Source organism: Chelonia mydas, chromosome 10, assembly GCF_015237465.2.
Source record: "Chelonia mydas isolate rCheMyd1 chromosome 10, rCheMyd1.pri.v2, whole genome shotgun sequence".
Lineage (NCBI taxonomy): Eukaryota > Metazoa > Chordata > Testudines > Cheloniidae > Chelonia > Chelonia mydas.
Window position 1 is genome coordinate 6465927 of NC_051250.2, and position 12683 is coordinate 6478609.

At 48.4% G+C, this 12683-nt stretch overlaps 1 protein-coding gene across 2 annotated transcripts in view; it reads left to right on the top strand.

The window, feature by feature from the left end:
* Positions 1-12683, top strand: part of CACNA1H (calcium voltage-gated channel subunit alpha1 H) — a 480369-nt gene that overhangs the window by 301940 nt on the left and 165746 nt on the right. For both annotated transcript variants that reach the window (XM_037911163.2, XM_043523932.1), the window contains exon 6: positions 2356-2515. In XM_037911163.2, the coding sequence (XP_037767091.2) occupies positions 2356-2515 (160 nt within the window). The remainder of the gene's footprint in view (positions 1-2355; positions 2516-12683) is intronic.

The following is a 12683-nucleotide window of genomic DNA, read 5'->3' on the forward strand; positions in this document are numbered from 1 at the left end:
AGGCAGAATCTCTCAGGGTGGGAGCCATCTGAAAAAGCAGCCAGAAGGAGAATGATTCAGTTCAAAACGTGAAATGAAAAGGCCATGATTCTGGACTGGATCTGGGATGCCCCAGTTTCTCTGAGCTGCATTGTGCGCTCCTCCAATGGAGCGGAGAACACGGCCTGTGTAAACACAAATGATTGCACGTAAAGCAAGACAAACGGGAGAAAAAGAGGGTGCCAAGTTAATAAATGTTTTGGGAGTGTCTCAGTGCTGACACATACCGAGTGTTCTGTTGTCTCCCCACTTTAACGCCACCCCAAGCACACAAAGGAAGTTTCATTAGCGCAGTGACAATGATAAACTCGACACCGGTCCCTGCGATCGTGGGAGGCGCTGTTTTTTCTCTCCAAGCCTTGCCAGGGTGTTATTTTCCATAACATCCACCCTAGCACCAGGAACTGAAATGACACGAAACACCAGGGAAGTTCACGTTTTCACCAGATGTATCATAAGAGGCCTGACAAAGGTTGAGTCAGGTGGGTTCTCTTGAAGACTTCTTGTCTTTTGGGAGGGAGACTACTGAATTACTCCCCAAGTCTGAGCTGCAAATGAAAACAGGAAAACTAACATTTAACAAAGGTGAGGCAAGAGGTTGTCCCAACGCCCGTGTGATGGGGTTACATGCATTGCACAATAGTTGGTAAGGAGATATGGTGCCTTTCATGCATAGGTCACAGGTTCAAATCAGTAGTGACCAGGAATGTATCCTGATGGCTGACCAGTAGCCTACATAAAGTGTGTTGATTCCTGCCCATATCATAGTGAATGAGGTGTCCACATCACAGAAAAACACCCCCACGAAGAGCCTAAGCAGCGAGGTCAAGATGGAGGAGACTCTGGATTATCAGCCCCTCTCTTATCCCTTGGAGAGGTTGCCTCCAACTAATGGCCAATGCATATTGGTTGAGAATAGTGAGGGGGAACCCTGTATTCCTTGTGCCTGTTTGAAGGCTAAAACGTCTCTGGAAAAGGTGCAGAGAGCATCTGCATTAAAACTCCCCTTCGTCTCCACGCCGGGCCCCATATTGTTAGGGGAGAAGGAAATTGTTGGCTTCTTGTGAAATTCTTTAATACGTTTTTTAAAATACATATTTTGCCAGCCTTTCCAGCTATCTGTAGTTTGTACAGAGCAGCAGCTCTGATGCCCTCTAATGCTAAAAGGGCAAACCTATCAGCTGGGTTCCTGCAGGCTGCATGGAGTGTGGTTTTTCAGAAGAGCTGAGTAGATGACTCCCAGAGTCACTGGCCTCTTTTGGGGGGGGCATTTCACAATGATAGTCTAGCTTGCAAAGTCATCAGTGTTTATGTACCATGCAGTGTGTTGTGGTATGGGAGGGGTGTCAATTTACCTCTGACTTCAGTGGCAACAGAGTAGGGTGACCGATGTCCCGATTTTATAGGGACAGTCCCGATTTGGGGGGCTTTTTCTTATATATGCACCTATTACCCCCTACCCCCTGTCCTGATTTTTTACACTTGCTATCTGGTCACCCTACAACAGAGGTAGGATAATGCCGGGCACTTCTAAACATCCCACCTTTAACCTTGCTTTGTAGAAATACGTGCTACATACAAATGAATCTTTTTGGCATGTGACGCTAAACCTTTTGCATTTTCATGGCCTTTGAATATTCAGCAGCAGCTTTAAGATGAACCCTACATATGAGCACCCCTCCAAACCTGGCCTGGGGTGTACAGAATCTGGATCCACGTTTTGCATCTTTCCTCTACCTGCAGCAACTAGCCTAGGCTAGTGGCTAAAACACTGGAATGGGAGCCAGAGACCAGGGATTCTGTTTCTGTCTCTGCCACCGACCAGTTGTGTGACTGGACAAGTCACTTCATCACTCTGTTTCCTCTCTCGCACTCTGTCATGTCTATTTAAATTGCAATCTCTTCAGCATGGGGAGAGTCTGTGTGTGTGTGTCTGTACTGCACCTAGCACGATGGGGCCCTAATCTGTAGGCCACCCTGTAATACAGATTGTAATACCTCTAACTGAAAAGTGAGAGATGAGCCTGAACTGGACTGCCTGATCCAGCCCTCCCAGCCCTTAGGGAAGTACTGATCTTTGACTTGGGTCCATCTTCCATTGAAAAGGGAAGATGGACCCAAGATAACTGCAGAAGATAACGTCGCTTTGTGTGCCACTGTACAGCTCATCACACTTAGAAGCTGCGAGCTTGCTTCTGAAGCTGCGAAAGTGATGAGAAAGCTTCTCCTAAATGTGTGGAGCTCATCATAACACCTGTGTCTAGCTGTGTCCTGCTCGAAGGGCTCACATAACCTGTTTTCTCCTTCTCCCCACAGGTATGCGAATACTCGTTACCCTGCTGTTAGATACTCTGCCTATGTTAGGCAACGTCCTTCTCTTGTGCTTCTTTGTCTTTTTCATCTTTGGGATTGTCGGCGTGCAGCTCTGGGCAGGGCTGCTCAGAAACAGGTGTTTCCTAGACAGCAACTTTGCAATGTAAGTACAGCAGAAAACTCACTGTCTCGTCTTTTCTCTCTCCCGCTCCAGCTATCGGGGAAACATTTCTATGTATCTAGCTAGCAGGGTTAGCATAAGTTGTGGGTTCCATACAAATATCTCCTCCTTCACACTGCCCCAGGCAGGAACAGGAAGGTTGCCCCATTAGGAATAGGTGTGGCCAGCAGAACTGAATTGAACTGGTCCATTTGTTGAGTTCTCCTCCCAGGATTTAGCCCAACGTGTGTGTTCCTCAGCTGCTGTAAACTGGCATTGTCACTGAAGTCAACTAGAGCAGGGCAACATTTTTTCAACAAATAGATTTCTCTTTTCCCCATTGAAAATGCATTTTTCATTGCTCTGAAACTATTCGCAAAACTTGGGTTGAATTCAACCAATAGTTTTGCCCAGGAGCAAAATGTTGGGGTTTTTTGGTGGTTGTTGTGTTGTTGTTGTTGTTTTTTTTTTCAAAAAAATGCTCAACGTTTTGTTTTGACCATTTGTAAATGTCTCATTTTGACTTTTATGGTTCACAATGGCATTTTGAATTCAAATTTGGCCATTTAAAAAAAAAAAAAAAGGTGGAAGAGACCCCAAAATAGCCACATCAAAGTGAAAAAGTCAAAATTCGTAGAGCTGTCTGAAACCTTTCAGTTGACTCAAAATGAATAAAAAACCCATTCGATTTCTGTCTGAGTTGACGCAAAATATTTTGATCCATTAGCAGTGAATTTTGGTTGAGTTTTTTTGATTTAGATGAAAAAATTGGTTCTGGTTCAAATCAAACTGGAGTTTTGCCCTGGATTTTTCAGATTGGTCCCAAACAATGTCAATATGAGCGCTATCAATTGCAGCACTGCTAACTTCAAGCACTGAAAAATCACGAGATTGGCTGAAAAATCACGAGATTTAAAATAATCAGTATACATTTGGGATTTTTTTTTTTTAATATTTGCCTTCTGGTTTCTGCACCTTTAGAGTTCATGTTTCCAAGCTTTTTTTTTTTTTTTACAACCACAGGAGACAGGCTCTTACATTTTATTTTAATGAAAGCTGAGCTTCATCACTTCAGGAGCTGAGGATTTAAGATAAACGTCAAATCTTGTGAGACTCCAGAGTTGGCAACACTGCAACAGCAGATGCAGAAATGTCAGAGGGGTGTGTGTGTGTGTGTGTGTGTGTGTTCCGAAACATGTGTTGCAGCCGTTTATTCCTGGTGGGAAGTGCTGGTTACCCTGCTAGGCTGTCTGACTCTGAATCACATAGGGCCGTTTCCCCTGTAAAGCGTGTGATGACGATGTGTGCTCTGTTTCTTTAAAACTCCGTCAGGAATCCAGCCAGGAGGGGCTGGACCCAGAAGGATCTAGGTAGCAGTGAAGCGGGGGAGAGAGGCATAGTAGTTTGAAGGATAAAATTATTCTCCTTTTTCTTTCATCTAGCTCATTGTTCAGTGCTAGATGAAAGCTACTCCTGAGATCCTTCACCTTTGTCACATGACAATGTCATCTATAGCATTGCAGGTTCCTTTCGCCGCTCTGGTTCCCCAAGTTCCTTTCCTGATCGGTGCAATTAAACTTTAGCCTGAAGCGTGCTTGTCTAGGGTGCTTGTTCGGTGTCCTGATTGCTTCTAGGATGCTAGCATTTGTTCTGATGGGTTGTCTTCACGAATACCCCAAAGGCAAATTAAAGAAGCCCCGTCAATTCCTTGAACGTGACAATTGCAGGTATCATTCCCAATATGTGACACATTCCTCCTCGACTCCTGCCAGGAGTTGTGCTGCACGTAGGGCGTTTTCCCTAGATGGGCAATAAGGCCTCGGCTTTGTCCTGTGTCCTGGATGACACAATAATTTCAGTCGTCTGAATGAACCCATTCTTTGGACAGATACCTTGACTACGAAACGCAATGTAGTAAACTCCACTAATTTTTAGCCCCCTCTCCCCCAGAATGAGTAAACCCTTGTGCTCCATGAGGAAAGAGGGGGGAGGGGAAATGCCGATTGTTGGGAGAGGGCCTCCCAAAACAAGCCTCTGCGTTGCCCCAAAACACGAAAGCTGGAGGTGATTCCAATCAGGCCTCCATCACGTATTATCGTATTTTACTGAAGGGCTCAGGAGATGCTTTAATGAGAATGCACGCGCAGCCCCTGATGAGGATCTGCTCAGGCACTGATCGCATTCAGTGTAGTTTTTGGAGAATGCCCTGGTGGAACCCTATGAATAGACCAAAATCAGACCCTGCTCTCTTGACAGAGAGAGTGCAAAAGCTCTCTGGAAAATGAACATTTTCTGCGCTGTACCAGTAGGTCTGTTATAGGATGTGTTTGCAAATACACGTTTCACGCGCTGTAAAAAGTGGGCGCCGTGCGCTGTAGTGTAAGGAGGATGAGGCTGGCAGCCAGCAGCCTGAGCGCTCTCATCTCAGTTTTGGCATTGACAGTGCAGTTTTGGGGTAGGTCACTTAGCTGTTCTGTGCCTCCGTTTGCCAGTCTGTAAAATGAGGATAATGTTCTGCAAAGCTCCCTTACAGCCATGCGGTTCGTCGGTGCTTGTACGATGCTATGAACATGTAGAGTGTCATTTTAGAGGGCAGTAGAGAGAGCGGGGTGCCAGAACAGCTATGCCCTTCCACTTTTTCCGGCCATACGGGCGAGCGACGGGAGTAGCCAGGGGAGAGGCGTGAGCAGGGGGTGGGAGGAAAGAGGTGGCGCGGGAGCAAGGTCTTGGGGGGGAGAGGCGGTGTGGGAGTGGCGCCTCGGGGGGAGGGGCGTGGAAGAGGCGGAGCTGCCACGGTTCGGTCACCTGTGGCCCCCACACACACACTTTTAGGGCACTTCTGCTGCTCCTGATAGAGATCTTATTGCCACATGCAAAGGGGGCTTCATTCTTATAATTAGTGATCAGAAGAGTCCTGGCACGACAGGTATTGGTATGTTTGGATGTGTCCCTTGTGGACAGATCGTGACAGGGAATAGTGTCCGGGTTGTGGAGCACATGTGGTCCCTCAGCCACCTTTGCCACCCCTTGTGACTAAGAAGCCCTGGAGAATCGCAGGGTGGAAGAGCCCAGTCTGACACTAGGCTCAGTCACAGAATGGCAGTGGAGAGAAACACCTCTCTAGGCCCTTTAACAAAGGGAAGAGAGATGGATGTTGGGGGATCAGATCTTCCTGGGCAGATCGAAATCTCTCACCGTAAATGGATTGAACTTTTATCTAAGGCTTTTTTCCCCCTCTTGGTGCAGCAACAGGTCAGGGGGAAAAGCGAGAGCTTGAATGCCGTCGAAATCCATGTTGTCTTAGAGCTGGGATAGCTGGTGTTTTAATGCAAGTAGCTGTCTCCTATTCAAAGGAGGAAAACACTGATGAGAAACCAGGAAGGCCTAGAAAGCAGGGGAAAACCTGGCTGGGGTGGGGAAGAGACATCGAGAGAACTGTTAGGAAAAAGTCAAAAATCAGGGAGTGGGGAATAGAGAGTTGGAACCCCTAGGAGAACAAAACTGCCTTGCTAAGACGAGTAAATGGAGTAGCAGCGATTATAAAGGGAGCTCAGGATATATAAGTGCCGTATCTGAGAGTCAGGATCTCCCCCTGACACTCAGGTCACTGTCACTGCTCCTCTTGTAAGTGGTGCATATCTTGAAACATGGCTCTACAAATGCAGTTGCTTGTTTCCAAAGCTATTCAGCATATCAACGGGAAAACTCCAAGCCTCTAGACCTAGGCCGGAACCAACCTCCCTGAAGTGTGGGTTGTTCCAGATCTGGATTTGAATCTGAGCGTTATGGATTGAGCCCATATTCATTTCATGTATGTCCTAACACCCGCTTTACCAGTCACACCAACCGGGATCCAGACTGAATACATGAAGATTTCTGGAAACTCCCAGATGACTGTGAACTGTGGTTTGGATTCATAACGAAAATCCTGTAGAACAATCTCACTTCCGAGAACGCTAAAGATCGACGTTAACCACCCAGGAGCGAGGAAGTGCCTGAGTTCAGCCTGCATGTGCAGCTTTAACTCTGTCCCCTGATGTGTACGGATTATGACATCCCTCCCTCTCCCCCCCCCACATTACCTCATCATATCCTATTTGTGACGACCTAGTATTTGCAGCATGTGTTGCATTTTATCCAGTGTGCAGAGACCGTCCCTCAGTTCTGATGCAGGAGTCCTGGGGCCGATCTCACTCTGATTCTGTAACTGCCTTGTTGCGTGATCTAGGACAAGTCACTTTACGTCTCTGGGCCTCTGTTTATTATATAAAACAGACCCTGCAACATTTATTCAACTGGCCAGCGATGCTGAGAGACATGATGCTATGAAGCCCTTTTAGAACCTCAGATAAAAACTTTTATGCCTGTTCAGATCTCTCTGTAGCTATCCGCTGCCCTCTGAGTCCAAGATGTCACTTTCCCCCTCCTACGTCTTATTGCTCTGATACCGATGACCCAGAGTTCTCTAGCCAGTGCCAATCAAAGACCGCGCAGCGTACTTCGGGACTTTCCATCAGTCATAAGTTAATCACACAGTTGTCATTTAAAAGCTCACGAGGCTGTGTTAACCCGGGGCTCTGAGAGGTTGCATTTCAATTTTATGGTGGGCAAGCACAGTGTGAGCGCAGTGTTTTGGGCGCCTGGAGCAGAGCGCCATCATTGACATAGGCGGGTCTCTCTAATCTCTTTGACCGGTTTGCGTCCCCGTAGTCAAAATTATGATTTTGGGTGGGGGAGGGTTTGCTGCAAAGTGGAGCCTTTAAAAATTAACCACACGGGGATCACTTGCTAAGTACAAAAACTAACCAGCACAGAGGAACAGGCTGTTACATAACGTCCATTAGCCGCATCAAAGGCACTGCAGGATTTTCTAATCAAGGGCTCAATCCTTATCATTAAGAGCTAAATTGGGTTCCCTGTCCTAAGCCTGAGTCACCGGACTTGGTGCCGAGGGAGGGAGTCCTGGGCTCCAGGCATGGCAGCACTTCTGTGGCTACTACTGCAGCCCACACTTTTCCTGCACACCTGGTCTACCGGGGATAGTAGCAGGTGGATCCAAGTTGCTGTGGATCAACTTTTCCATGTCTGCCACCTAAAAATCCAGTTGCTTGGGGATGTACAGGGAGTTGCCAGCAGCTGGGATTCAGAAGGATTAGGGGGGTGCAAATGCTCTGGATTTGATTCTGCTCTTAGTTACACTGGAGTAGTAGTGAAATACCGTGCACCTGTTCCATTGCATCAGGGGCCCTCTGCAGCCCTGAAGGAAGGAGCGGGGCTCGTATATTTCCCCTTATGTCCAAATGTTGCAACAGAACTCCCACTTTGACTCTTGTTCCCTGTGGAGTGAGTGATCACTCCTAAAACTGCATTTGGTTTGTTTCAAATAGCCCCACTCAGCACCACCACCACCCTGGCCTCTGCCTACAAACCACCCCAAAGCTTGGCCCCAAACTAGGGGTGAATAATTGCTGAGGCTTGATCAAAATTTGTACTTTATCGTCTGTCTTTTTCATCCCCTAGTCTGCGCTTCTGGGTGCCAGCAAAACGTTCACAGAGGCAAGCGCAGTGAAATCCCACAGGAAGGGATGTTTCTGGGCGATTTATGACTTGACTGCAAATCTCAGAAGAAAGCTTGTTCTTCCAAGAATCCAGTGCAGCTTTTCAGTCTCAAAGAGTCCAATCCAGCGCCTGCTCAGATTCATGGCAGCACCCGTGTTGACTTCAGTGGGAGCAGGGTCAAGACCAAGAGTTCTGAAATCATCTTCTGGATTTTTGAGAGCGTAGCTGAGTGGAATAGAACCCCCAAACCAGGGGTGGCCAGCCTGAGCCTGAGAAAGAGCCAGAATTTACCAATGGACATTGCCAAAGAGCCACAGTAATACATCAGCAGCCCCCTATCAGCTGCCCCGCCCCGCTCCCGGCGCCTCCCGCCCACCGGTAGCCCCACCGATCAGTGTCTCCCCCTCCCTCCCCGCACCTCCTGCTCAGCTGTTTCGTGGCGTGCAGGAGGCTCTGGAGGGGAGGAGCGAGGGCATGGCAGGCTCAGGGGAGGGGGCGGGAAGGGGTGGCGGCAGGGCAGGGCCTGGCCTGTGGCAGAGCCAGGGGTTGAGCAGCGAGCACCCCCCCGGCACACTGGAAAGTTGACGCCTGTCGCTCCAGCCCCGGAGTCGGTGCCTGTACAAGGAGCCGCATCTTAACTTCTGAAGAGCCGCATGTGGCTCCGGAGCCCCAGGTTGGCCACCCCTGCCCCAAACCTTTTGAGGTTTGCCCTGCTAGACAGAGAACCAATCCCCGTTGAAATATTCGTTGTGGTCACCCTGCTGATAGAATAATTGTCCCCTCGGGCATCCTTGAAGTCTCTTGGAGGGCTAGATTCTGCTCTCATTTTTACAGACACAACCCCATGTATTTCAGCACGGCCCCAATAACTTCAGTGCCATCCGTGCAGCTGTGGTAGATGTTGACATACGTGCCGTATTCAATGCCACCCCCCTGAATAGCGGAAAGAAATGTGGTGGCTCAGATGGGCTTGTGACCGAGGAAGTTCCAACATCATTGACGTAAACAGGGCTGCATGGGTGTAACTGAGGGGAGAATTCAGCCCATTTGCTTTAGTGCCCAGGTAGGTTCTTCCCCCCCTTGCTGCTGTGCTTCACAGTCTGAACTAGATGTGTCTGGCCCTCAGTCATGCTTTTCAGCTCGAGGGAGAGCAGTCAAAAGGAAGAAAAAACCCTTATGCAACGGACATAAGTTCAAAATTAAGCCATGGCTTTAAACAGAGACGAAGAGAATAGAAGTCTGTACTGAAATGGGAATGAGATTGTGGTAATTTAGAGTCGCTTGCCAAACATTCCCTAAATGTGCCCCTAAAGCCCATTGCTGTTCTCCTCTGCCTAAGACAATGGTTGCTAGACCTTTGGCGTGCCCCGTTGGGCAGAAGGAGACACCCCAGCTTTCCTCTCACTCTGGGCCTGCTGCTGGAGGCCAAGACAAAAGAGGCGGGCATGAACTTTTCCCATTCCATTTATCTGCCGGAGGGGGACAACAGTCCAGAATAAGAGACAGGGGCAGGTGGTGCTTGGGTAGTGGGCAAAGACTAGAATCCTGGTTCTGATTTCCCGAGCACCCCTGTAAATTGGGAGTGACTCCCATGCAATCACAGAGCCTGATTCTCTGCAGCCATCATTACACCAGTGTGATGTAAAATGCTACCCGATGAGCATGATGGTGTTTTAAACCCACTTTGCTCTGGTGTAAATGACTATACAAGGGGCAGGGAAGAATCAGACCCATGACGTTTAACTGGAGTAACCAGTGTAAGTGAGATCTGCCTCTGGCCCTTTGACTACAGTTTCTAGTTAATTTCCTCTCTTTGAGGTCGTCATTGCCAGAAGATGTCTGGACAGTTTGACATTTTACACCAAACTTCAGAGATGACCATACCTAGGAGGCCACAGTCAGAGGCTGTTACACAGATCAGACTTCCAGGGACTGCAGGGACTTTTTTCCTGAGGAGAAGAATAAAAATAGCGTGGGGGACAAAGGTGTATCTTGAACACCAGCTCCATGGTGATCTCCCCACTCCCAAATGAGGGCGCTCCCCCTGGTCCAGAGATCCATGTGGTGGAAGGAAGCTGAGCAGAGAGGACCTTCCTCTGAGGTGTCATTCCCACGGCTTCTTGTGTGGCGTGTCTGATCTGACATCACTTGAGATTGCACCGGAAATGAAGGACTCTGCCTGTGTGTGTGTCAGTAACAGGTTCAACCCAGCAGCCTATCCAGATGCTTGGCCCTGCCAGCCACCAATCCAGAATTAACCTTTAACTCTAGAAAGAAAAAGAATCCAGGTCACCTCTGGCTTGCCCAGGCTGCTGGCGGGCTGTTCCTCGCATGCCGCTATTCGTAAGAGCATTTTTCTCCTCCTCAGAGCCTTTGAAGAAGTTTGGTGAAAGAGCTGTGACGTGTCGTATGTATCTCACGCTGCCGGACAGATAGAACACGAGTACTGCGGTCTTAATTAACTCCGGAGCCGCTCCACGCTGCCCTGCCTTTGGCTGCCCGGTTTTTTTAAAGCGTTGAGGAAGTAGGTATAGGCCATTGCAGACAGCTCTGTGGGTTTGTATGAAAGGGGCTTGTGAGTGTAGCTTAATTGGTCCTTCTGGCTTTCGTCAAGCCAGTGGATTGGTCAGTCTGATTTCCCATGGAGAGGAATTTCCTCTTGAAGGGCCCAATCCCATGAGGTGCTGAGTGCTCTGAACTCCCCCCTGGCTTCATGGGACATCCAGGGCACTCAGCATCTGGCAGGAGCATGCTCATCGTGAGCTCCAAAGCCTGTAGATGAAGCTAAACTACTGCCTTCCTTCCTGGAGGGTAGTTCCTCTGAGTCAGCACTGAGGCACGCTTGCAAGGCAGTGGGCAAGGAGTTTGGACTGTCACCGCCTGCGTTAGAACTGGACGGAGTTGTTAATGCTGCATCTCCACTAGACAGCCAACATTCAACTGCAGCAAGCACGACAGACAGACAGGCCAGCTGGCAGAGAAAGAGGTGCTAATTCACTCTTCCTTTCCGGTGAATTTGTCCTCCCAGCACAGGGGTCTAGTGATGGGTGGATTCACAGCCATTAGCAAATTATGCAAAGGACGTCTATTTGCAAATAACAATATAACCGGCTGGCCTGTCCCCCTGAACAAGGTAGGCGGTTTCAGATGAGTAGTTTCCGTTTGGTTCGTGGATCTCACCGGCTCTTTACCTTTGGATGATGGTTTTGCTTTGCATTTTTTTACCCATTTGGATTTGCTGACAGGCCACTCAGTACAACTGGACACCAACACCAAAAAAGGATCTTAATTTTGCTACATTCCTGTCATGTCATGGGATTTTTTCTTATTGCAACTACAGTAACTAGAGAGCAGCCGTTGTTCAGTGAACAGCTGCAGTGCCAGCTTTTGTAGTGGGTTGGGAAGGGGGGAAAGTGGAGTCTCAGTTTTGTGGCCTCCCTAGCACCATAGACCCAAAGGAGCAGCACTGGTGACTCAGAGCTTTTGATGCCCATTGGCGGGGTTTGGCCCTCTGTGGAGGATATTCATTTTTTTAAAAAGTGATTTTTAGTGCAGGTGCAAAATTGAGCGAACTAGAGGCAGAAAAAGAACAGGTCTGCTCATGTAAGAACGAAGCCAAACTTCCCTCCAAACCTCACACGCGAACCTTTTCCCAGCTTCAAAAATCATTAGTTAAGCAGGCTTCCCCCAGAAGTCTCCCGCCAATGCACTGACCAGATCTGACCCTACCTCTCTTGTTAGATCACTGGCCAAGGTGGTACAGCTGCAGAGAACATTTATCCTCTAGCAGAAATGTCTGGCATGGTGCCCATCTCTCTTCCCTCCCCACGCTTTTGTTTCACTAGCCACATTTGCCCTCCTTCTTCCCAGTTTTAATGTACAGGGGGGAGTGTGTCAAGTCAAGAGGTTAAACATAACCCAGGAGGGAGAGAGGGTGCAATGGAAAAGGTTGATTTGGGAAGACAAACATGTATTAACTGACTTGCAGCTGGGAGGACAGATAGCTACAAACTCATGTGTGCCGTAGAGCATTGCACTGTGTCTGATCACACTGGACAGGGATGGACAGTTTTCATAATAGCCAGGGTGGAAGATTAGGGGGATTGATATCACACGCAGGCATCGGTCACACCTGCCTGGATCATTTTTGAATCCTTTGTCCATGCTCTGTGATTATGGCATGTGTCTCCGTCCGCACATTTAAACATGAAACAATCGCCAGCAAGTGGGCTTTGGCATCCATCAGCTGCTAATTGTCCAATCATCAATCCAGCTGGTCTCTCCCCCTTTGAAAATCCAGCTCTGCTCTGGATGGAATCCTAATTATAATTACCCATGAGAGATGGAGCCCTGACCCACCCCCGCAGCCATTAGTAACCAGTGTGCTCCTGGTTCCAGAGTTGGGGGCCACTGAAGGTAATGAGCTTCTGCTTAGTTTGACATCTGTCCGGTTCATTACAATGCTTCATCTACTGCACTCCAGCCTGGGCTGCTTCAAAGGGCATGTCATCCGAAATGCCGTGAATGGATCAGAACAGATTTTGGCCAAAATTGCTTTTTTTTTTTTAACTGGTGCCCAGAGAGGGCAAGTGCCTTGTTCCAAGCTCACACT